Source organism: Lepus europaeus, chromosome 1 (assembly GCF_033115175.1).
Source record: "Lepus europaeus isolate LE1 chromosome 1, mLepTim1.pri, whole genome shotgun sequence".
NCBI classification, from domain to species: Eukaryota; Metazoa; Chordata; class Mammalia; order Lagomorpha; family Leporidae; genus Lepus; species Lepus europaeus.
Window position 1 is genome coordinate 182,986,447 of NC_084827.1, and position 25,012 is coordinate 183,011,458.

Sequence of the window (25,012 nt, forward strand, 5' to 3'; positions counted from 1 at the left end):
CCTCTCCATCCTGTGAGAGCCCGGGCACCCTCTAGGGGCCTTGGGGCCAGGATGTGGCGGCACTGTGAGGTTTTAACCCCGAGTGCGCACTGCGGGCCTCGACCACCAGGACCCCGACGCCTGCGCAGACTGAGGCCCAAGCAGCCTCGGCCAGCGCGAGACCGGCGATCCACGGGCCTGACGTCGCGCTGACCCCATGTGCCGGTTACAGGGGCATCTCTCCAGCCGTGCAGACGGCCCCAGCACCACCTCTCCCTCCCGAGGGAGTGACCACCGGGAGCCCACGGCTGCCCACACCACAGCCCCCTCCCAGGCTCCCGCGGGAGGGGGACTCCCTGTGGCTCACAGGGATCAGCGTTCGTGGGCCCAGGGGCAAGGCGGCCACCTGCAGTGCCAGCATCCCACACGGTCATTGGTTCAGGTCCCGGCTGCTCCACTTCCTGTTTAGCTCCCTGCTGTGGCCTGGGGAAGCAGTGGAGGATGGCCCAGGTCCTTGGGCCCCTGCACCCGCATGGGAGACCCGGAGGAAGCTCCTGGCTCCTGGCTTCAGCCTGGCCTGGCCCTGGTCATTGAGGCCATTTGGGGAGTGAACCAGGAGATGGGAGACCTCTCTCTCTCCTTCTCTCTGTCTCTTAACTCTGACTTTCAAATAAATAAATCTTAAAAACGAAAAAACAAAGAAAGAAAGAAAAAGAACCTGCTGTCTCCCACTGAAGGGCTTCAGCAGCCTTCCATGTGGGACTCATGTTGGGTCTCCCTGTCTATTCCAAACCACACTGGGTTTTTAAATTTATTTTTACCTATTTGAAAGGTAGAGAGCCAGAGAGAGAGAGAGAGAGAGAGAAGAGAGAGAGATCGTTCATCCACTGGCTCACTCCCCAAATGCCTGCAACAGTCAGGGCTGGGCCAGGCCAAAGCCAGGAGCCAGGAGCTCCGTCCAGATCTCCCAGGTGGGTGGCAGGGGCCCGAGGACTTGAGCCACCACTGCTGCCTCCCAGGGTGGACATCAGCAGGACACTGGGACCGGAAGCAGAGCCAGGACTCGAGCCAGGCACTTGAGTGTGGCATCCTGGCCTCGGTGGCGGGCAGGCATCCCAGGACGCGCAGCCCAGCGAGCCGGCTGTGGGGGGACCCTGTGCGCTCTCCCATGGGGCCTCCTTGCAGGACTCCATGACCGTCCTGGGAAGAAGCTTGTCCTGAGCCCACTCTTCCCAGGGGACTCTGGAGGCAGGAGGTGGCCTTCCATGGTCGCTCGGCCGGCACTCCAGACACCGGCCACATGGAGGGAATGAAGGGACTTGGGTCAGAGAGGGGCGAGGGTGTCGTAGGTTCCGGAGCCCCTGAGGCTCCCCCGGGCGGCCCATACCAGCCATCAGCCTACCCTCAGGCCCAGGGAAGACCTTGCCCCAAGGCCCGTGGAGCTGCCGTGTGTCCCCCCAGGAGTCCTGTACCAGACACGCCCTGAAGGGCAGAGGCCAAGGCCAGGCCAGCGGCTCAGGGTCACCAGTGTCCTCCAGGAGGGGCCGCCCCACCTCCACACCTGCTGCAGCTCAGCAAGGGTGCACCACGGCCACAGCCTCCCTCCCGCAGCCCACCCGAGGCTGGGAGCTTTGCTGGGCCTGACCGTAGGCTGACCCCGTGGGGCAGGCCACAGCCACAGGCTGTGGTCAGCAGCTTCCTCGTGCTGAATTCTTGAGCTGGGTCATGGTCCTGCCTTGGGATGTCCCTAGGGTGCTCCTGGGAAGGCCCGAGCTGCCTACGAGCAAAGCGACCTTCCCACGCCTCCGGCTGCACCCTCCGCAGTCCCCTGGGGCCCAGCCCCCTGCCACCCCCTCCCTGGATGTCCTGCCCTTTCCCACCCTGCAGGAGCTCGGGAACCAGGGAGGAGCGAGTGACAGGTGATGCTGTCAGATGTCCCCGTGGCCACAGGCCCTGCCCACACCTGGCACAGGAATCCAGCTGGGCTCAACCTGCCGCCTCCAAAGAGCAAGGTGCCGGCGGTGTCATTTATGTTTTATTATTCATTTATTTATTATATACTTAGATGTAGACAGGGTGCGTCTGCTGGCTCACTCCCCGAATCCTGCAAAGGCCGGGACTGGGCCAGGTGGAAGCCGGGAGCCAGGAGCTCCATCTGCGTCTCGGGGACCCGGTCTCAGGGTGTGCGTCAGCAGGAAACTGGAACTGGGAGCTGGGACCTAAACCCGGGCACCCTGACGGGACAGGCGCTAGGCCAGTGTGCGCCCAAGGCGGTGGCCCAGTGTAGACGCTGAGTGTCCTGGAGGCTGGTCTTGGGCCCAGGCCCTTGGGGAGGACAACAGACGGCTCCAAGTGTCACCACAGAGAGCCGGAGCGGATCGAGGGTGGAATCCTGGGGGCCCAAGGCAGCCCCTCCTGCGGCTCTGCCCGGCGACTTGGCAGCCACTGGCAGGAAGAGCCCCAGCCCTAACCCTGACCTGCCCACCTGCTACTGGCTGGCGACGCCTTGCCATCAGCCTCACCTCCCCCGCTGACCACGGGGCCTCCACTCCCCTAAAGCCCTAGGCCACCGCACTCCTGGGTGTCCCAGGCCCACACCAGCCCACACCCTCGCTGCCCGGGCATCTCACGGCCAACCAGACCGTGCCCTTGTCCACCAGGGCCAGGCCGTCGTGGCCGTAGCACTCAGGCATGGAGGGGAAGCGGGGGCAGTGGTGCCTCTGCCTGCCCGGTCTCTGTAAGACACGGAGAAGCAAACCCACATCTCCAGCAGCTGGGACAGGCAGCCGCAGGGCGCAGGGCCCCAGAGAGGCGTGGCCCCCAAACCCACCTCTTCCTGGGGCCCTGGGACTCTGGGTCACAGGAGCCGGGGACACGGAGAAGGAGCCCAGGCTCAACAGCCCTTTCTCCCTGGCTCCCCGCTATGGTCAGCTGGGGCAGGCAGCCTGTATGGGTCCCGAGGAGGGGAGGGGCCCTGCCAACCACACCCATCTTCCCAAACAGCCAGTAACCAGCAGGGGAAAACCACACCTGGCTGGGCTCGCCAGCCTCACCCCCGGGCGCACCTCTGCCTTGGCCATTTGTTCCAGGTCCTGCCGTGGGCCCCGGGGTAAGCCAGGGCCTGGCAGCCAGCACCGGGGGGCCCAGGATGCAGGACTCCCTGGCCGGAGGGAGGCCCCCACGCAAGTACGGGGCAGCTGCAGAGCCCCTCCCGAGAGCAGCTGCTCCTCTCTGCTCCCGCCCTCGACCAAGCTCCGCCCTGCACCCAGGCCCCTGCCCTCCACAGGGCCTCCACTCACCTGGAGCCCTAGGCCACCACGGCACCTGCCCGGCCTCCATCACCCCTGTCCCTTGCAGGACCCCTCCCAGTCAGGGTCAGATCAGGAAACCGCCCAAGCGCAGGCTCACAGATGCCAAGTGGCAGGGCTGGGATTTGAACTCGGGTCTGAGTCCGCTCTCATTCCAGGGCAGGACCAGCTCCGATGCCGTGCCTTCGATCAGGAGTCTGTAACCTTAACCCTAACCCTAACCCTAACCCAGTACCCCAGTCTGCTCGGGAGCCATGGCCTTCCCTGCACTCCCTCAAACACAGGTTGGGTGTCGGGAGCCGAGACACAGCCCTGCCCGCGAGAGAGGGTGGGCGCCACCAGGGCCCAGCCCCAGGACAAGGCCGGGGAGGCGTCCTGGCTGCCTGCTCTGACCTGAGTGGTCACTTTGGGGTGCGGAGCCATGGTGCACAGTCCGGCTTGGAGCCACCAGATACAGGCTGCCCGCTGATCCCGCCCTGAGGCACTGCGAGAGGTCTGGAGGGTCAAGCGCTCAAGCCACAAAAGGGTCTCCGTGGAGCCTCCTCCTGGCTGAAGCCCCTGGCACTCCTGGGTGCACACAGCCCTGCCTGAAGTGGCCCAGGGAGACCACACAGAGCGCTCGGGCCGCCGGCCAGGTGCTCCTGACCCCGCTGCTGAGGCAGAGCCAGGCCAGGCCCAGGCAAGAAGGAGCAGGCCCCGAGCAGCAGCGGCACCGGGCCGGTGAGTCACGGAAGGCCACGCAGGGCGACAGTGGGGAGGGCACGTCTGTCCCCTTGCCCCGGCCCCCAAAGCCGGGCTCTCAGGAAGGGCTCTGGGCGAAGGTGGCGGCCGCCCGCGGGTCCTGTCGTCACTCACTCCGGGGGCCCCAGACAACCCTGCTGCCGCGCGGGGTTACCGCGGTTCCCCCCCATTTCGGCCCACCAGACCTCGGGGCCCGCCTGGCGCAGAAACGAGAGCAGGAGGCCCAGCGGATCCCGGGAAGGGCCCCCTTCCACAGACTGCGCCGGCCCCCGCACGCCTCCTCCTCCTCCCCGCAGGTCCTCGCCACCACCCGCAGCCGGGGCCACGCCCGCCCCGCGCCGCCGCATGGCTTTGTTTCTCTGGCCTCCAGAGTCACGTGGAGGGAGCCGGGAAACCTGCGGAGAATCCCCAGCCAGAAACCGGGCCACGCGAGGCCTCCGCAGCCGGGCCCGCGCCCCGCGCAGAGCCCCGGCTCCCGCACGCACACCAGAGCGCCCGCTCCGCGCGCGGGGCAGACGGAAGGCAGGGCGCGCGGCGAGCGCGGGGGGCAGCGCGGCGGGACGGTGCGTGCAGATTTCGGCTGGGGGCGGGGAGGCTCCTGATTGGAGCGCGGCGGGCGTGATGTCACGTCCGGCGGGGGAAGCCCTGCCTCGGCGCCCCCTCCCCGGCCCCCGCCCCGCCCCCACAGGTGGTGCCGCCGCCCTGGGCGCCGGCGAGGGGGCCCGCCCTGGGGACCCCGGACGCGCGGTTCGCACTGCCCCCGGCTCCTCCCGCCGCGCCCGAGCAGCCGGCCGGTTGGTGCGGGCGGGGTGAGCCTCGGGTGTCCCGAGAGCCGAGGAGCCCCGGTGCGCCCCGGATCGTGCCCCGCCCCTCCCCTCTCCCGCGGCCGCCGAGGGGCCGGGCCGGCGGCGGGGGAGGCGCCGAGCCGGGGCTGCGCGCTCGCCCGCCGCGCTCTGGGCGGCCCGACCGAGCGGCCGGACCTCGCGCCCCGCGCGCCCCGCGCCTCCGTCGCCGCCGGCTTTGTTGTCTCCGCCTGCGGACCGCGCGCCGCGCGTCGGGACCTTGGCTCTGCCCTTCTCGGCCGGGGGCTGCGCGGGGCCCGGCCGGGATCCGAACGGGGCGCGGGCGGGCGGCTGGGGGCGCCGCCGCCGCGCCATGGCGCTCCGGGCCCGACGCTGGTGGCTGCTGTGCGCGGCCGCCGCGCTCGTCTCCTGCGCCCGCGGGGACCCGGCCAGCAAAAGCCGGAGCTGCAGCGAAGTCCGCCAGATCTACGGGGCCAAGGGCTTCAGCCTGAGCGACGTGCCCCAGGCGGAGATCTCGGGTGAGTGAGGCCCGCACCCCAGCGCCCCGCGGCTCCCCGCGCGGCCACTCGCGCCGAACACCGGCCCGGCTCGCCGGCACCCCCACGGCCCTCGCTGCCCCTGCCCCGCGCCCGCGGTGCCCGGGCGCACGCCAGCCCTTCTCGGCGAAGCTGCTCTCGCCGGGCTGCGGGCCAGGCGGTCCCCCTCTCGGCGCGCTCCTCCCGGGGGCAGCCGGCCGGCCGCCCTCGCCGCGGGGCGGGCTGACCTGCCCGGGGCTGCCCGCGGAGTCTCTGGCGACGGGAGCCTGAGTGGGTCTTGCGGGTGGACCCCCCCTCCTCCCTGGAACCCGGTGGCGGACGGGGAGACGGGGCCCGGACTGCGCGCCCCGGACCCGCGGGCGGACCGCGGCGCTGCGCAGGAATTCTGCTCTCGAACTTGTGGCCGCCCGCGCCCCCGCCCTTGCGTGCGCCGGGCCCCCGCCGGGCACTGCGGCCGCCTGGGACCGCGAGGCCAGCTGCAGGTGGTCGGCGCCTTGGATCCCGCCCAGGGCCTGCCCTGCCTTTGTCGGAGCGGCGCGCTCGCTCGCTCGCTCGCTCGCGGCGGCCGCCTCAGCCCTGCAGCTGCCTGCAGGCGCAGCCCCTCCCTGCCGCCCGAGGAGCTCCAGGGACAGAGTGCCTGTGGGGTGGGGCGGTGGGCGCAGCGTCCCGAGGCCCGCCCAGACCCCCGCGTCCCCCTCAAACGAGTGTAAAGCCTCGCTGGCCACCGTGGGCCGGAGCTCGGCACCCCTGGTTCCGGGTGGGCGGGCGTGCCCAGATGGTGACATGGGGATGGCAGGTGCCCACTGCCGGGGGGGAGGGTGCTCTGTGGCCTGCCATGCCCCCGGTACGCGCCCCAGGACAGGCCTTCCCCTGCCTCCCTCTGCAGATGCAGGCCTGGTCGCCAGCCCTGGACCAGCCCGTCTGGGAGGCTGCACACCTGGGTGCCCGGCAGCACCAGGCCCTGGCACTGTCAGGCTCACGCCCTGCCTCCTCCCCTGCACGAGCATGAACTTGACCTGGGCGTCCCTGGCATTGCTGCCGGGTCCGGGGGTGGCTGAGGAGCTGCCCCCGCTCTGGGGCCCGCTGTGGCATCCTGCTGCCCTGAGCTGGCTCGCAGCCACCAGCTGCTGTCCCACTGAGGCAGAGACAGAAGCAGAGTTTGGGCAGCCGTAGGGGTGAGGAGGGGGAGGGCTTGGCCCCTTGGGCAGGGAGCACGGTGGGACAGGGACCAGCGAGTGGTGTTGGTTTCTACGTGGAGGGGTGGGGGTGCTGCCCTCCCCCAGGCCTGAGGCAGGAGCAACTTCCCTGCCTGCCTGTGCCCCGCGAGGGGCGCTGCTCCCTCCAGACCCCCTCCCTGCACTGCCCCCGCGACCCCGCGACTCCACAGGGCCGGAGCTTGTGTGGGCACCATCGGGGTCAAGAGAGGCTGGGTGGCCTCCCAGGGCCGCCGCAGTCCTCGGGGCAGCAAGGCCAGCCTGGCGCCACCAGGCCTGGCCTCTGGGAGCTGGGCGCCCTCTGGTGGCCCGTTGTCCACGCACCTCCCTCCGTGGCCTAGGGCTGCCCTGGGCCCCTGCTGCAGGCTGCGGTTCACAGAGGGCCTGGGGGTGGCCGCCTGTTGGGCTTTGGCACTGGGCTCAGCTGGCCAGGCCTGGGGAGGCAGCAGAGACCCCCCCCCCAAAGAAGGGAGCGGGCAGGAGGCCTGGGCTGAGGAGCCAGGAGTGGGGACACAGCAGCCGGTGGCGGGGCAGCGTGGGGGTGGGGTGGGCTCCTCCCCACTTTCTTTCTGGACAGCCCAGCCAGGTGGTGCTGACGATGGTCGTCCCGGGGGGCAGGTGAGGCAGCAGGCCTGGGAGGGGCGCTCCCGGGGACGGCAGGGGGACGAGGGCCGAGCTCCTGCTGCCCGGCCTCAGCACACCAGTTGCTCTCCCGTGTGCCCGTCTGTGTGTCCGTTGCATGGGCCACCGCTGCCAGGTTCTCTTGTAGCCATGGAGCCTGGCCCACAGCGGGGGCTCCGTAGGGCAGCCGGGGTTGGAGTGAGACACTGAGGGGTCAGGGGCTTGTCATGACTCGGCCCTGTTCTCGGGGTCTCTACGCCTGGGTCAGAGGGTGAGCCCTGGGGGAAGGAGGTCGGAGGCTGGGGACAGGAGCTGCCTGCCAGCTGGGGTGGACCCCGGCACACCCTGGAGCCTGCACGCAGGGCTCAGCCTGGGGGACCCTCAGCAGGACCCCCTCCTTCTGCACGCCGGCTCTGACGCCCTCGCTCGTGGGCAGGGGGAAGCCGCCTGGGCCACCATACCTCCCTGCCCCGGAGGTCCTTGATGCCATGTGGCTCAGCCCGGGCCCCCAGGGCTGCCCTGTGGGTTTCGTCATCCCCAGCCTGAGGACGGGGCCCTGGGCAGCCCCAGGGGAGCTGGGCTCCAGCAGGCCACCTGCGTGACGCAACGGCCTGGGTCCTCGCCGGAGCTCTGAGCCGCCCGCCGGCTCCTCCAGACGCTGGGGAGGGAGAGGCATCCCATGTCTCTGTGTCTCCCAGCCATCTCGGGCGCTGCGTGGATGGGCTCAGCCCACGGCCCTCTGCACAGATCCACGCACACCCTCCACGGGACGTCCAGGAGCTGAGATGGGGGCTTAGGAGCAGGGCACTGCCCGAGGCGCTGCCCTTGAGGGTCTAGCCAGCACGCCGGGTGGAGCAGAGCCCTCCGAGCCTGCTTCCTCTGGAATCCCGCCCCAGCCTCTGTCCATGCTGACAGTGCTGCCCGGCTCAGCCTCCCGCGTGGCCAGGCCTCCCGCTGCTGTGGCAGGGCCACAGGGCACACGCTGAGTCCTGGCCGGAGGAGGGAAAGGGTAGACACACGTAGGCCACAGAACCACTGCTGCGTGGGCACAGGTGTCAGCCGAGGGGCTGGCCCCAGGCACGGGGAGCGGAGAGAGAGTGGACCCTGGCCTGGAGCCAGAGCTCCCTCCCCGGCCTGGCTCGGGGGTCCCTGTGGAGACCCAGGCCCTCTCTGCTCAGCCCCAACCTTGCCTGGGGCCTCCTTGGCTGGAGCCGGGAGCCGGCCCCCGTGGTGTGCAGCTGTCAGGGCAGCCGTGTGGGGCGAGTCTCTGCCCTGAGAGGGGCGCCAGGCCACGGCCGAGGGCCTGAGTGTGGGCTCCTGGCGCCACGCCTGCTGACCGCCTGCCGACTGCCTGCCCTGCCCGAGTCTGGCTAGGAGCAAGTCTGGGCAGGTGCCCTGGGCCGCTTAGAAGTGTCCGGGGTGGGGACGGCGTGGCGCGGGGGTGGGGAGGCACAGTCCCCGGGAGTGGCCTGGTTCTCCCTCTGGCTCCCAGGTCAAGGCACTGGGCGGCCAGGTGTGAGGTGAGCCAGGCATCGCGCCCACTCCCCAGCTGTTCGTAGTCAGCATTGGGTGTGGCGGCCGCACACCTGCTGCTCAGATTCAGGGGCAGCGGGGAATTCTGGGTAGCTGTAGGAGCCTGGGGTCCTACACCCCGCCCTTGCCTGCCTGCACCTTGGCTGTGACTCCTCCCACTTCCTGCTATGTGCACCTTGGCTGGACCACCATGGGCACACCCCTGCCCTGGTGCCTGCTCCCTGCCCCGCCAGGTCTGGCCAGGCGCTGGCTCCGCTTGCGGTGGCAGATCCCGGTCCTGCCGTGTACCAGCGGGGTCCGGGTGCAGAGGCTCGGGGTTCTGCATTTCTGCGGACAGGCAGGCGGGTGCGGCGCCCCGCGGGGGCCGGGTTTGCCGGCAGCCTCTGGCATCCCCGGGCTCATGAGTCTCGGCCTCCATCCTCCCAGGGCGCTGCGCGGGGGCCATTCCATCTCCCAGTTGTGGGGGTGCCAGGTGTGATGGAGCAGGGCCCCAGCTTGGTTTGCCTTTGCCAACACTCACAACGCCGGGGCGAGGAGCCGGCTGTGAGCGGAGCTCACTCCCAGCCCTGCTGCCCCTCCTGTTGGACTTGTGTCTCGGGGCAGAGCCCTGGGCTCTACTCTGCCCTGACTGGGGCCCCTGAGGACAAGGCCAAGCCTCCTGATGGCTCTGTCCCGCCCTGGGGCTGGCCCAGGCGTGGGATGAGGTCAGCCCCCCTCCTGTGCCGCCGCCCCCTGACGACTCTGCGCGTGTTCAGGGCAGTGGCTGGCGTCCACACGTCCTGTGGCTGTGCGGGGGCAGTGAGACAGGACCCTAGGGCCCCGGTAGGGGGCGGAGTCATGGCTCAGAGACTGGCTGGGGTCCCCACGGAGTGCGAGATCCCCAGGCAGCACTGGGGCCGGGAGGTGAGTCAGGGTCTGGAGGCTGCCATCTAAGACTCGGCCCAGCTGGGCGGGCTGCTCATTTGTGCGAGGGCTGGGTTTTAGTGCCTTGGCTGGGTGACAGGGCCGCCCCTGGGGACCCCGGCAGCCTGCTCCCTTGCCCTGCCGCTGCCCCTGCTGCCCCGCGGGCCAGGGCGGCCAGCACAGGGGCCAGCCCTAGGCAGACTCCGCTGGGCCTGGGGAGACAAAGCCAGAGCCCAGCACCAGGGGCCAGAGCTCCACAAGGCCAGCCTGGCCACGCCACAAAGGACGCCTCCCAGGCTGGCCCTGAGGTCAGTGGGCAGGGCTGTTGGTGGACAGCACAGGCTCTGCAAACCAACGGTGGGGGCCTGGGCTGGAGCTGGCGGTCAGGGAGGCCCTCGGGCACCCCCACCCCCACCCATCCAGCTGCTGCCACACCTCTGTGAGCAGAAGGGCGGGGAGTCCCAGGGAAGGGCCCAGCTGGAGACCCCCGACCCCCACCTGTGCCAAGTCGCTCTTGTTCCAGCCCAGGTGCCTGGGTGGGCCCCGGGGGAGTAGGGAGGGGCGCAGCCACCCACGCTGCCTCTCCCTGCCGGGGGACACAGGTGCCCTCAGTGTGTCCGTCTGCGAGGCAAGGTCAGGCCAGGATGGAGCGCCAGGACGCGGGCATGACAGCCCCCAGGGGCAAAGGGGGTCCCCCGAGGCCACGAGTGGGAGGCCGAGGGAGGGTCACCTCAGGGCGTGAGAGGAGGAGGACCCCGCTGAGGACAGAGGATCAGGCTTGTCCCGGCCGTGGCCAGCCGCACCCAGTGGGCCTCCTGAGGTCGCTCCCTGAGTCCCGCTGTCCTGCTGCCTGGGGAGGACACAGAGCAGCTGGTCAGGCAGTGAGCCCGAGGCCTTCGTCTTCCTGTCCCTGTCCCCACAAGTTCAGGGTCCAGGGAGAAACGCAGGTGGGGCTCCCAGGCCTCCCCTGGGCCTTGTCTGCACCCCAGCTGGTGCCCCAGCGCTGGTGGGTGTGGGCGCAGTGCCTCCCGCTCCGCCTGGACAGGCGCCGCCCTGCTCCCCGGCGGGGACGTGTGCTTGGGATGCTCACCTTTGTGCAGGGGCCCCAGACACGAGGGCGGCCGTCGACCCATCCCAGGGCCCTGACCCCCCAGCCCAGCTCCCTCTGGAGTAGCTGTGTGTGATGTCCACGCGTGGCTCTGGGGGCCACAGGGAGCACGGGCCCCCCTCCCCCTGCCTGTGACCACTTGCCAGCCCTGGGGAGGAAGCGGATGCCACCTACAGCCAGGGTCGGCTCAGGTGCTCATGGCGCTCAGGACGCCGGGCCGACAGCCACGTCACAGGGACGGGGCCCCCACAGTCTCGTGTCCCTGCTTCTGCATCCTGACGTCCAGGGTGGGCGCCCCCTCTCCAGTGCATGTCCTGGTGCGGTTCAGACTCACTGGGGAAGCCACGCCCCGGGGGGAGGTTTAGGAGCGGCCGCGTGGGGCTTTTGCTGTCACAGTGGCGGGGGTGTGGTCTGGGGACCTCTTCAGAAGCAGGGGGAGCTGGGGCAGGGGTGGGAGGTGCCGGCCGCTCCGGAAGGGCAGGCAGGAGGGCGAAGGCGGGTCATTCCCAGCTGGGGTCCTTGGCTGAGTGCACGGCTGAGGCTGGGGGATAGGATTCGGGGAGCTGGTGGGCGTGGCTGACAGCAGGTGCACCCCCTGCTGTGACCTCTAAGCACACCACAGCCTCTCTTCCCTGCCCAGGGATGCCTCCTCGTCCCTTGACGTCCGTACTGTGCAGCTTTTGGTACCGCGTGCACCCTGTGAGATTCTCACCGAGCCATGCCCACTGCTGGGCCAGCGAAGCCGGTGTTCCTGGGAGAGGGAGGAGCTGCCCGTGTCCCCCAGGGGGTGTTTTGTATCAGAATGTGCTTCCTCCGCGATTTCACCCTTCCAGATCATCCTGAGCGGGGGCCTGCAGGCTCTGTGGATGCCCCGGGGGCCAGGGGTCAGAACACCCTGTGCCAAATACCGCGTGCGGCGACTGCAGGAGGGGGCGGGGCAGCGTCAGGGCTGAGGAAGGGGCTGGCCACCTGCCCACCCGGGGCGGGGCACGGTGACAGAGCACAGCCCAGGCCCAGCTCCCGCCGAGCCCCTACTGTGTGCGGGCCCCTGTCCTTGGTGCTGAAGCAAAGCCACCACCAAGGCACTCACACACTGTGCAGCCACGGACGGGGCCAGTGTCCGAGGGTCCACAGGCGCCGTGGCTGTGCTTAACCTCAGTGCCCAGCTGCTGCTCCTGTCCCTGGAGGTGAAGGGAGATGGCGTGCAGGTCCTACACGGGCTCACAGTCTCACCCCCGCCCAGGGCTGCACCTGCCAGGCTGAGGGGTGCAGGCACCCCCCCAGGAGGGCCCCTCCCACTGCGCACCACAGCCCTCCTTGCCCTGTGCTGGCACTGAGCTGTGAGGCTGGACGGCCATCTCCCCGTCCTGGTGCACGGCCCCGGACCCTAGGGCTTCTCCCCATTCAGGAGCCCAGCACCCGCCTTCTCCTGCCAGAATCTGCAGTCTGGGGCCCACTTGTTGGAAGGACCAGAGAGGAGACGGGGGCGGGGCAGACGAGGCGGACCCGTGCTCCTGTGTCTGCACGGCCAGAGGCGGAGGGCGAGGGCTGGGCAGAGCAGGTCGGCCAGCAGAGTGGGGGCCGGCACGAGATCCAGAATCCAGAGGGCCACACCTGAGCTGCTCTGGGGCGGCCTCCTTTGTCGGGTGCCCTCCGTGTGGGGTCTGGCCCTGGGCGGGGGTGAGCAGGGTGAGGGCGTGGTTGCTGGGGAAGGTGGGACACGGCATGGGGTCTCTGCCGGTCAAGTTTGAGGGGCCCAGGAGACCCCGCCTTCATCCCTCGCCATGCTCTGTGGCAGAGGCTGCTCTGGGCACCCAGACAGAGCAAGGCCCCGATCCTTCCAGAGCTTCTGATGGGGAGGGGGACAGTCCGAGGGCGGCCGGCCGTGGGGAGGGGGACGGTCCGAGGGCGGCCGGCCGTGGGGAGGGGGACGGTCCGAGGGCGGCCGGCCGTGGGGAGGGGGACGGTCCGAGGGCGGCCGGCCGTGGGGAGGGGGACGGTCCGAGGGCGGCCGGCCGTGGGGAGGGGGACGGTCCGAGGGCGGCCGGCTGTGGGGAGAGCCCAGAGCGGCCGTGGGAGCAGGAGCAGGAGCAGGCATGTGTTCCTGTACAGCCTGCTCCTCCACAGGGCAGCCTGCTGGGCACTAGGCCACTCCCCCGGTCAAGACAGTGGCCCTTCTCAGTGGCCATCATCCCAGGGCCCAGGAGCCCTGTTCCTTCCGTGCCAGGTCAGGTGCACCTGTCGACAGCGAGCCCTCATCCTCTCCAGCAGGCTGTTGAGGAGGGGAGGGCCGGCCACCGTCTCCGTGCCTGCTGGATGTCGGCCCCGGTGGTCTCTGCCCAGTGCCGGTGCTCCCGCTGGCCGGCCCCTCCTGAGCGTAGCCCACAGCACCGTGGTGGTGGCCGGCGAGGGCCAGCCTGGGCGATGGCAAGAGGAGGAAGCCTGCTGACCCTGGAGACCAGTAGGAGGGGACGGGGTCAGTACAGCTGCTGTCTCCAGGGGTCTCATGCCGCCATATCCTGGAGGTCCTATTACTGTCCCTCTGCCCCCTCCCCAGGATGGGACTGGCCCCACCCCCTGGGCCACCTGCCCGAGCATTGTACCCCACCTCTGCCCTCCAGGCCCGAGTCTGGGTGGAGACGGGGCAGGACCAGGACACCAGGTGCTTGGGGCCAGTTCCCACTGCCGTGGAGACGGGGTTCAGTCTGGACGACCCTGAGACCTGAGCAGGGGCCCAGGGGGGCTGCCCAGGGAGGGCAGGACCCAGGCATCTGCTCAGACTTATCCGGGCCTGAGCCCTCATCCCCGGGCTCAGCAGGGCTGGGGAGGGGCTGAGCTGTGCCCACCGCCCCACAGCCCTGACCCCGGGCTCTGGTTTTGCGAGAGCAGTCTCTTCTCCACACTGGGGCAGCTGGGCCATTTGGGGGTCCAGGGTGCCCTGGGTCCTGGTCAGCCGTGGACCCTCGTTTCCTCCAGGAGGCACTCGGGCCGGGAGGGAGGTCTGGGAGTGGGCGGGTCCCTTTCCTCTGTCTCCCCATCATGAGCTGGGTGTGCTGAGCTTGGGAGAGGCACGTGGCTCTCCAAGGAGGCTGGGGGCTGGGGAAGTGACACCACCTCCCCCTCCCGCAGCCGGGGCAGACCGGGAGCCACCCACAGGTGACAGTTGCTGTGGGCCGGGAAGCTCATTGGCTTCGGGCGGGGACCCCACACCTCATGAGGGGCTGCCAGATTTAGCACATAGACATCGGGCACCCTGGGGTAGGCACTCGATTGGGACTCCTGCATCCCGTCGGGAGCGCCTGGGCTTGTGTCCAGCGTCCTGCTGGTGTGCACCCTGGGAAGCAGCAGGTCCCTGCCCCCGACCCGGGAGACCTGGACGGAGTTCCCAGCTCTATCTGTCCCCACCTGCTGCAGGCATTTGGGAAGTGAACCAATGGATGGGAAATCAATCTCTCTCTCTCTCTCTCTCTCTCTCTCTCTCTCTCTCTCTCTCTCTCCTTTTCAAATATGTAATTTCTTGAAAACACAAAACACCCAGTTAAGTTAGTTTCAGGTGCAGACTCATTCTGTAGGTGCTGTTTCAAGCATTTTAATGTTTCAGTGTAAGTGTGTCTGCAGAGTCGTGTCAGGGCATGAGTGTGTCCCGTGTCCTTGTCCCGGGGGGCGTGGTGAGGAGGCCATTTGCTTGTGGTCCGGCGAGCACAGCACCACGTGTCCATCTTAACAACTCTGACGGGCACAGCTCTGCGCCCACCGCCATCACCCACCCCACACCCTCCCCATCCTGCTCCCGAAGCTGTGAGCTGGACTCCCCGGGGCCGAGCAGCACCTGTCTGTGGGTGCCTGGCTCAGGTCGCCCGGTACCCGGTCCTTGCTGTCTGGCTGTGTCCTGGCTGGGCTTAGGACTTCTCTCTTAGGGCCGGGCGGCCTGATCTCGGCTTGGCACGGCAGCTGTGCCGCCGGGGATGTGGGTGTGGGGGACCTCTGTGCTCCCTGCCGAGAGTGTGGGTGGGGGGACCTCTGCACGCCCCACTCACCATTCTGGACCAAACGTTTTAAGCTAAGAAACGATTCGTTGTGCATCTGAAATCCAGCGTCACTGGCACCCAGGGCTGTGTCTGCACCGGCTCTCAGTCCCGGGCGTTGGCTCTGTCGGGGGAGAACGAGCCCTGCAAGGCTGAGAGGGCTCGGGACCGTGGACTGTGGCAGGGCTGAGCCTCGTGGCTATCACAGCAGGGGCGCAGGGTCCCCGTGCCACGCGGCGCCTCTGGGAGAAGGCACCGGCCTGTGGAGAAACTGCCGGCCATGAGTGTGGGCAGTCGGCCCCTCTCCCAGGCACACCTGCTCCCTTAGCGCCAGGTCTGGCACAGGTGCTGGGCAGTTAGAGGTGGGAGAAAGGGAGTGGAGCCTCCCCCCACCCGCATAGCTGCCCTCCTGGCCATGGCCCCCCAAGCCTGGGGTCCCCTGCATCTTCAGCATTGGCCATGGCCACTGAGCAGGCTAGGGGCGTGGGGAGACCGCTGGACGGATGGCCTTGTTCTGCCGCACCAAGGCCCCACACCTGGTGTCTGCAGGCAGGGCCCAGGCAGCTGGGACTGCAGCCGCCCCCCCCCACACACACCTGGTAAAACCCTTCCTGGAGGGTCGTGGATGCATGTCCTGCCCTGGCAGGGTCCACCCCAGCAGGCCTGTGTGTCCCCAGGTGCAGGACCTGGCCGCGGGGCACAGAGGGTGACGGTGAGCCATGTCGCAGGACTCACGGCTGGACAGGGGCGGCTTGAGTGATGCGGGTGCCCAGCGGGAACTCGGGGTGCGGGCCCGGGCGGAGAGCGGAGCAGCCCCCGCAGGGCAGGTGGGCGCCGGCCGGGTACGGGGGCGGCGCCGCGCGGCGCGGCAGGAGCTACGCGAGGGGGCAGGCAGACTTGCCGGGAGCCGCCCTCGCCGTGCGCGCCGGGGCGGCCGCAGCACTGCCCGGTGCCGGAGCCGCAGAGCCCGGGGAGCCCGCGACGCCGCCCAGGGCGCACCGCAGCTGGAGATGCCGCCGACCCCGGCCCACCGGCCCCTGCCCCGTTTTCCTCGCTCCTCGCTGCCATCCACACCCGCAGCCCTGCCCTTTGGGACCCCCACCCATCCATCATCTCCCCGCCCCCCTCCTGCGGCAGCCCCCTCCCCCGCCGGCCGCGCCCACTGCGGCAGCCCCTGCGCCGCCAATCGCGCGCCCGCGCCCCTCCCCTCGCCACGGCTGCCGCAGCCCCCGCCCACTGCGCCAGCGCCCCCTCCCCGCGCGCCGCCCGCGCCGCTCCAGACCCCTGCGCTGCCCGCCGGCGTGCGGTCCTCGGCGGGCGGCTGGCGACCCGCACCTGGCGGACGCGGTGGAACCTTTGTTCTGCTGCCCGCGCAGACCCGGCTGGCGGGGGGCGGCGGCGGCCGGAGCGCGGAGGAGTGCGGCGGCGGAGGGTGTCGCTTGGGTGAAACGGCTGCGGGGCTCCGGGTGGGAGGTCGCGGGGAGTCAGGGGAGCCGGGCTGTGGTTGCCGTGGGCACGGAGTGGACCTGGGGAGGGGTCGCGGAGCAGCTGCTCGGGTTCGAGCCTGTACGGGGACTGACAGCCCGGGGGGCTCGCCTGTCGGCTGGAAAAGCCCCCTGTGGGCGGTGGGGAGGGCCGGGGGCGGCACTGGGCGTGCGGGGGGGCGCTGGGACTGTCGGAAGGGAGCACCTGCCAAGGCTCCCGGCGGCCAGTCTGCGGGGCTCTGCAGTCTCCTTGGGACAGCTGCTGGGGGGGAGGGGGGCGCTGTGAAGGCGGGGGTCTTGCTGCCGCTTTGGCGGGGGCTGCTGTGCGGCTGTGCCAGCAGGTGGCAGGAGGGCTGGCACCTGACTGAGCCACTGCTGGCAGAGGCTGAGTGGGGGAAGGGCCTCTGCGGGGGGGGGGGTGGAGACCGTGAGTCCACGCATTGGGGGGTTTGGGCCTGGGGGCCCTGGGGTGGCCCAGCCTGCCATGAAGTGAGCACCTGGAGCCGCTCCCCCGTGGTGGGGGTGGAGGAGGGGGTGCAGCCCCTCCCTCCGTTGGGACGGGGTGAGAGGAGGGAGAGGCACGCACCCCCACACGGCTACCCCTCCTGGCCTGAGGCCCCTTTCTCTGGGTGTTGAGCCAGAGAAGGGAGGTGCTTGGTGTGGAGGGAGGGCCGGAGGACAGAGTGCAGCTCTGTGGGCCAGACGGTGTGCCCCCCCCTCCAGGCAGCCCCCCACCATGCTCCCAGGAGGGGCCGGCTTGCAGGGCCACCCCCACCCCTGAAGGCCAGCACCAGCAGAGCCGCCCAGAGGCAGGAGTTGAGCTGGACCAGAGCTCAGCAGCTGGGGCTCTGACCTGCACCAGGCCTCAGGGGCTGCCCTGCCCAGCCTGCCCAGGGCTCTGACCTGCACCAGGCCCCAGGGGCTGCCAGCCCAGCCTGCCCGGGGCCCTCGGGCCAGCGCCCAGGCTCTGGCTCCGTGTCTTCACTCCCGTGTTTGTCCGAGGAGGGAGGGAGGGACGGGGGCTGTGCTGGGGCTGCTGGAATAGCACAGGCCGCCGGGCTGGCTGGGCAAGGTGGCCGGGGGGTGGCTGGGGGCGCCGTGGCCTCTGTCTGCACCGCGGAGGTGGGGACTGGGGGCCCGAGCAGGGACGTGCACGGCGGGAGTGGCCCTCAAGGTGGACCCCTGGCCTGAGGAGACTGGGCCCGCCTCTGTGCACAGCAGCATGGCCGGGGGCCGTCATCACCTGCCCCCCAGCCTCTCCCAGCTCTGTGCTGGCCTGGCCTGCTAAGGGACGGGGTTGGGGCAGCCGCTCGGCCCCTTCCCCGCAGGCGGGCCTGGCCCTGTGGAGGACCTGGTGGGGGAGGGGTCCACCTCCGGACAGTGCGCCCCCCCCGGGAGAGCGGGGGAGCCAAGTGAGGGGGTGCAGGCGGGTCCTCTGTCCCAGCCCTGGCTGCCAGGCCACTGCCCACGAGGGCAGGATGGGGAGCCCAATCTGCCAGGCTAGGCGTCTCTGAGCCCTGGCCTAGGACAGGCATGGTCCCCACCCCCAGCTGCCCCCCAAGGCCCTCCCTCCTGGAAAGAGGCTGGTTCCGACCCGGTGCACCACAGCCACCTGCCCTGCTGGGTCCAGGATGCACGGGGCTGGCTTCTGGGTCAGGCTCCACTGACACACCCAACGGCCTCTCACAGGGGCACCTCAGGCCATAAGGCGGAGGCTGGGGAGGGCTCAAGCCTCAGAACATTCCAGAACTGAGCCCCCCAGGCCCGGACCCCAACCTGAGAAAGCTCCCCTCCCGACCCCGGCCTCTCCCTGGTGCGGGGGTGGGGGGCATTGGCCCCTGGCCCGCCTGCCGCAGGCTCCATGGATGTGGCAGGTCCACCCCTCCCATCAACAAGACGGGCAGAGCTTGGCGGGGCCCAGCCAGGGGCTCCAGGCCTCCCCACCCACAGCTGGGGCTTACATCCTGCATCCCACCAGGGGCTCCGGGCCCTTCTCACTGAGCATGTGGGAGGGACTGCCCCGCCCAGGCCGTCCCCTGGGAGGCGGGGTCTGGCCTGGGAGGAGTGGGACCTGGGCGGGGAACAGGGACGACAGACCTCCGCTCCCTGGGCCTCAGCATGCTGGTCTCTCGAAAGCTTTCATCGGAACGTGATTGGCACCTCTGAGCCCATGGCGCCCTGGGCGGGGTGCACGGTGGGCGGGGCCCGGCCCCAGGCCCCAGGGCGCCGGCTGCTCCAGGGCCTGTGCGCAGAGTCCTGTGGAGCCGTGTATGGCTCCTGGCTGGGCACCCACTGTGGGAGGTGGGTGCCTCGCCCCCTGGTGCCGGTGTGGGGCGGAGGAGGCCTGCACTCCCTCCTCTCCTCTACCCAGCTCCGGGCCCTGGGCCAGGGGCACCTGCTAGGCCCGGAACCCATCGCTTGGAGCCTTGAGACTGCGGCCCCCTTCCCACCCCACACGAACCCAGCCCTGGCTCTGCTGGGCCCAGGACAGGCGCCCTGCCATGTCAGGCGGCAGTGGGGCCAAGCTGGGCTGGGAGTGGCTGTGCTGGGAGACACCCCTGCCTCGGGGCAGAGGGCTGGCGCTCTGTGCTGGCTCCCAAGCCTCCGCCTCCCTCATGCCGGCCCCTCCCCACAGGCGAGCACCTGCGGATCTGCCCTCACGGCTACACCTGCTGCACCAGTGAGATGGAGGAGAACCTGGCGAACCGCAGCCGCGGGGAGCTGGAGACGGCGCTGCGGGAGAGCGGCCGCGGCCTGCAGGCCATGCTGGCCACCCAACTGCACAGCTTTGACGGTGAGCGCAGGCCATGGAGGCCCCGTGGGGCCCGCAAGGGTGGGGTGAGCGCTTTGGGGCTGGGGCCCGGGTTGAAGGCACAGCTGGGACTTGGGGGATCGCAGTGGGCAGAGGGTGAGCCGGGCACCGGGGAGCTGGAGCTGGAGCCCCTACCCCACCCAGGAGGCCACCCTTGACCCTGTGGAGCCACAGGCGGGGGGACGCTGGGGGTCCTGCGTGGCCCCTGCAGCCTCAGGCGTGGAAGTCAGCTGTCTTCTTGGGGTCATTGACCCCTCAGTCCTTCCTGGGGCCCCACACAGGTCCTGGCCTGAGGGTGCCACGGAGGGGACCTCATCATGCCCCCGGTCAGCCAGCGGCACAGCCTGCGTGCCTCAGACAGTGATGCCTGGAGATGTGCTGGGGCGGGGGCGGGAGGTGTTGAGGGGGCTTGGCCAAGGCTGCTAGGGGGTCTCTTGTCCTAGCCAGGCCCTGGGAGTCGGTGTGAGGACTCGGGCCTGATGCCCACTGGGCCTCGTGCCTTAGAGGCCCTGGTGGCCCAGGGTCCTGGGGACGCCGTGGGTCTGCCCCAGTCACCGGGCGGCGCTGGGCCTCCGGGCAGGGGGCGGGGGGATGTCTGGGGCCGTGGTCCAGGCCCAGGGCCTCACGCCGCCGGCCCGCCTGCAGACCACTTCCAGCAGCTGCTGAACGACTCGGAGCGGGCGCTGCACGCCGCCTTCCCCGGGGCCTTCGGGCCGCTGTACACACAGAACACCAAGGCCTTCAGCGACCTGTACGCCGAGCTGCGCCTCTACTACCGCGGCGCCAACCTGCACCTGGAGGAGACGCTGGCCGACTTCTGGGCGCGCCTGCTCGAGCGCCTCTTCCGGCAGCTGCACCCCCAGCTGCTGCTGCCCGACGACTACCTGGACTGCCTGGGCAAGCAGGCCGAGGCGCTGCGGCCGTTCGGCGAGGCCCCGCGCGAGCTGCGCCTGCGGGCCACCCGCGCCTTCGTGGCAGCCCGCGCCTTCGTGCAGGGCCTGGGCGTGGCCGGCGACGTGGTCCGCAGGGTGGCGCAGGTGCGTCCGGGGACCCTAAGTCCTGCCCCCAAAACCCAGCTCCTCCGAACCTTGCAGTGACCTGGGCAGGAGACAGAGCAGCGGGCTGGGGGCACCTGAGGCCAGGCCCCCTGGGGTAGGGCATGAGGAGGGGCTCAGCCTCCAGCCCCCACCAGCCAGGGTTCCTGGGAAGTCGCCCAGCTCCCAGCTGCATGGCCCCTGGGGTTGGAGATAGCAGGGTGCCGACAAGCCCCAGCCTGTGGCTCTTGTCAGTGTCCCCAAGGCTGGCTGGGGCCCAGGCCCCTCGGACTGGTTGGGGTGCCCCGTCCCTGGCAGGGGGCCCGGCTCAGACTGCCTGTGCTCCCCAGGTGCCCCTGGGCCCCGAGTGCTCCCGGGCGGTCATGAAGCTGCTGTACTGTGCGCACTGCCTGGGGGTCCCCGGCGCCCGGCCCTGCCCCGACTACTGCCGGAACGTGCTCAAGGGCTGCCTGGCCAACCAGGCCGACCTGGACGCCGAGTGGAGGAACCTCCTGGGTGAGCCCCCCCACCCGCCAGGGCTGCCCGGCAAGGGGCACGCACACCAGGGCCGGCTCCGGGCGGGCTGTGGGTCAGGGCACAGATTTCTGTCTGTTTGCCCGAGTGGTGCCAGGAGGAGTCCTGGGGGCCGTGGTTCTTTGTCCTTCCCCACCATGACACAGACACGCACTGAGAGCTGGCAGGCCGGCTCACGTGCAAGCTGGTACGTACTGATGTGTACCTAGTGCGCGTGCGGTACGTACTGATGTGTACCTAGTGCGCGTGCGGTACGTACTGATGTGTACCTAGTGCGCGTGCGGTACGTACTGGTGTGTACCTAGTGCGCGTGCGGTACGTACTGGTGTGTACCTAGTGCGCGTGCGGTACGTACTGATGTGTACCTAGTGCGCGTGCGGTACGTACTGATGTGTACCTAGTGCGCGTGCGGTACGTACTGATGTGTACCTAGTGCGCGTGCGGTACGTACTGATGTGTACCTAGTGCGCGTGCGGCTGTCAGGTACGTGTGCAGCTGTGAGATGGGTCAGCGTGCGTGGTGTCCAACATGAAAGTGCTCACGTGTGCCTAGGCCAAGACATGGTCCCCAGCACACATGATGTCCGTGGGAAGGTATGTGGTGAGCCAACGAGAAAGCTTGTCGACACACGTGAGCCTTGCAAATGCTTGTGCACACGGGAGAGGTGGCAAATGCACAAGCAAACCGTGTGGCTCGCGTGTTCACGAGCCGTCACACCTGCGTGCATGTGTGGACGTAAGGGGGCCAGCAAGCGTGTGGGGTGTGACCACCCTAAGCCGGGCCAGCTGCACACGTGCTCCTGGGGTCCCCGTGGTGCTGGCTTGACGGACGTGCACACGTGTGTGCGTCACGTGACGTGTGCGTGTTGGCCCGTGGCAGACTCCATGGTGCTCATCACTGACAAGTTCTGGGGCCCCTCGGGCGCGGAGAGCGTCCTCGGCGGCGTGCACCTGTGGCTGGCAGAGGCCGTCAGCACCCTCCAGGACAACAGAGACTCGCTCACGGCCAAGGTGCGAGCGGGCGGGGCCGCGGGGGCAGGGGCCGCTGTGGCCCCGTGCGACCCCTCCAGGACCCTGTGGTGTCTTCCCAGGTCATCCAGGGCTGTGGGAACCCCAAGGTCAACCCCCAGAGCACTGGGCCCGAGGAGAAACGGCGCCGGGGCAAGCTCACGCTGCAGGAGAAGCCTCCGTCAGGCACGCTGGCCAAGCTGGTGAGTGCCCCCCACCCAGGCGGCTGGGGCCTGGCCAGGGCTGGGGGTGCTGAGTGCCCCCCCACAGCTGGGGCCTGGCCAGGGCTGAGTGCCCCCCCTGCTCCGCGGCTAGGGCCTGGCCAGGGCTGGGGGTGCTGAGTGCCCCCCTCCCCCGCCCCGTGGCTAGGGCCTGGCCAGGGCTGGGGGTGCTGAGTGCCCCCCTGCCCCACGGTTGGGGTCTGGCCAGGGCTGAGTGCCCCCCCCCACCCCACCACGGCTGGGGCCTGGCAGGGAGGTAGTTGGAGGGGAGGACAGGCCACCCAGTGGCCTCACCACTGCCCGGCAGGTCTCCGAGGCCAAGGCCCAGCTCCGCGACGTCCAGGACTTCTGGATCAGCCTGCCAGGGACGCTGTGCAGCGAGAAGATGGCCGTGAGCTCTGGCAGCGACGACCGCTGCTGGAACGGCATGGCCAAGGGCCGGTAGGTGCCGCTGGCCGCTGACCGTCCTGCCCACGTATCCCGGCTGGGCCCCAGGCCTGGGCCGTGTCCTCCACGTGCCGCACTGTGGACACGTGGACATGGGAGGCTGGAGTGGGAGGCCTCCCTCCTGGGGGCCATGGGGGGTCCCGGGCACAGCACAGTGACCCGAGGCCCCGCCCCCAGGTACCTCCCCGAGGTGATGGGTGACGGCCTGGCCAACCAGATCAACAACCCCGAGGTGGAGGTGGACATCACCAAGCCAGACATGACCATCCGCCAGCAGATCATGCAGCTCAAGATCATGACCAACCGGCTGCGCGGCGCCTTCAGCGGCAACGACGTGGACTTCCAGGACGCCAGTGAGGGCGGGCGGGCGGGCGGGGCAGGGCGGGGTGGGCTGGCGGGCGGGGCAGGGGGGCGGGGGGCCCCCAAGGCTTCGTGCTCCCCCCGTGGCGCCAGGGGCCCTGCTGCTGCCTGGGCGGGGACACCAAGCCCCCCTTTCCCCATGGCCCCGGGGCACCATTGAGGCCTGGCAGGGGTGGGGCACTGACAGGGGCCCACTGCTGTGGCCCTGGACCCCTGCACGTGACGGGCACCGGGGTCCCTGGGCAGGGCCGGACCCACTGAGCCTCCTGTCCCCCTCCCCAGGTGACGACAGCAGCGGCTCGGGCAGCGGCGGTGGCTGCCCGGAGGACGTGTGCGGCCGGAGGGCGGGCAGGAAGAGCTCGGGCTCGCGGACGCCCCTGACCCACGCCCTGCCTGGCCTGTCGGAGCGCGAGGGGCAGAAGACCACAGGCGCCGGCTGCTCCCGGCCCCAGGCCTCGCTGCTCCTGCTCCTGAGCCCGGTCCTGGCAGCGGCCGGGCCCCGGTGGCGGTAACTGCCCCCGGCCCAGGGACGGAGGCCAAGGACAACTTTGCCAAAACACAGAACAGATACTCGACTCCCCTTGGCCGGGGGTGGGGCACAGCGGCTCTGACCCCACGGCCTGGCCTCCGCCTCCGCCCTGGCGCTCAGTTTGTGCGAGACCCTCAGGTCAGCGGGGAGCCTGCGCTCTCAAAAGCCATGCATTTCAGGGACCTCAGGGCACCCGGCTGCCCCCCCGCTCCCCCCCGAGGCCTGCAGAGGAGGTGGCCGGAAGCCACGCCTCACCGGAGGCCACGAGTGGCCTGTGCCTTCCTCATCTTCCTCCTCCCACTGGGGACGTGCTGCAGGGCAAAGCCGACAGCCTCCCCCAAGCCCCGGGGAAGGCGGCTGGGGTCTGCGTCGGCTCTGGCGGGTCTTCCCAGGCCGCGCACACCCCCTCCACCTCGGCGAGGGCTCTGAGCCACACCCCCCCTCCCGTGCCGGCTGGCCCTGTCCAGCGGAGCCCTCAGATCCACAGTGAGGGGTCCCCCGGAACATGGATGCGGCCACTCTGTCTTCTCTTCCAGAGTGGGGTGCTGTCCCCAGCCCCGAGGGAAGCAGCACCGACCCCCCCACCGCGGACAGGAGCCAGGTCCCAGGTCAGGGCGTCCCTGGCCACAAGGGATGTGGGGTGGCTGGGGAAGCTTCAGCTCAGATCGGACGCCCGGTCCCTCCCTGGGCCCGGCCAGCTGTGCGGAGGAGGAGGGCTGTGGCGGCCACGGGCTGCTGTGGACAGGCTCAGCCTGATCCTGCTCACCAGGCCCCTCCCACCATCTCCCAAATGGCCTTGGAGGGACCCAGAACCACCCTGGGCCCTGGTGGCCATCCCTGGTCCCAGGCCCTGTGTCTCCCTAGCTCACCCAGCAGTCAGGGCCGCTGCCCCCAGGCCAGGGATCGGGACGGCGAGGGTCTGGGGGTGCCGAGCCGCCGTGGCCAGGGGTCATCCGGGAAGGCCGCTTAGCCCTTCAGATTCCCACTGGGGCCCGGAGGCCTCCGGACAACACCGCGGGCTGATGTTTGCTCACTGCTCCACCAGGGCGGCCCACAGCTGCCCCCCCCCCGCACAGCCCTGCGCATGCCAGCCAGGCAGGGGTCGTGGCAGGAGCTGGGCGTGGGCCCTGGAACAGCAACCACCCAGGTACCAGGGTGGCAGCACCCAGGCTGCCCTGCAGGGGGCGCTGTGCTGTGGCCTGCCCGGTCCCTGCCATTCGTGTGACCCTCGAGTCCATGTGTGAATAAAAGGCTAGAGACCCACGGCACAAGGCCTCCTGCCATCCCTCCTTCCTGCCTCTTGCTCAGCCCTGCGGGGCCTGGCCCAGGGTGCACTGGGAGATGGGGAGGGGCTTCAGCACGGATCGTCCCCAGCCAGCCACTCACAGGGGCCTTGGGCAGGCTCCGGCTCCTGGTAGGTGGCCTGAGGCCAGGGCACAGGGACCAGCACTGCCCCTGGCCAGGCTGGGCCTGGTGTGACCCGAGGGGCGGGGGATCAGTCTGTCCCCAAGCCAAGGGCCCTGCCGCATCCTTAGGGTGCCCGTCCCTGCAGGCTCACGCGGTGGTGGGCTCCCTGGTCAGAGGAGCAGAGCCCACACGGACATGGCAGCCTGGGCCCTGCACGTGCTTTATTCGGGAGCTGCACTCCGCAGCCCCCACCCAGGCCCTGAGTGCTGGGGCCCGGCAGCTCCCTGGGTCCAGCAGAGCTCCACGTGGGCCTCCTCCAGGCCCCTCCCCGCCCTGCCCGGTCACCGCAGCGTCCTCGCCCACTGCCCCTCCACGGTCCCAGGGAGCCGAGCGCCTGGTGGCCCAG

At 70.1% G+C, this 25,012-nt stretch overlaps 1 protein-coding gene across 1 annotated transcript; it reads left to right on the plus strand.

Annotated features, from left to right (window-relative positions):
- Window positions 1-5,168: 5,168 nt before the first annotated feature.
- Window positions 5,169-24,461, plus strand: GPC1 (glypican 1). The gene is made up of 9 exons (XM_062194045.1): window positions 5,169-5,349; window positions 18,891-19,049; window positions 19,713-20,104; window positions 20,452-20,617; window positions 21,515-21,645; window positions 21,726-21,845; window positions 22,171-22,304; window positions 22,488-22,663; window positions 22,953-24,461. The coding sequence occupies exons 1-9, from the start codon at window positions 5,184-5,186 to the stop codon at window positions 23,180-23,182; spliced, it is 1,674 nt and encodes a 557-aa protein (XP_062050029.1). The 5' UTR covers window positions 5,169-5,183; the 3' UTR covers window positions 23,183-24,461.
- Window positions 24,462-25,012: the final 551 nt, after the last annotated feature.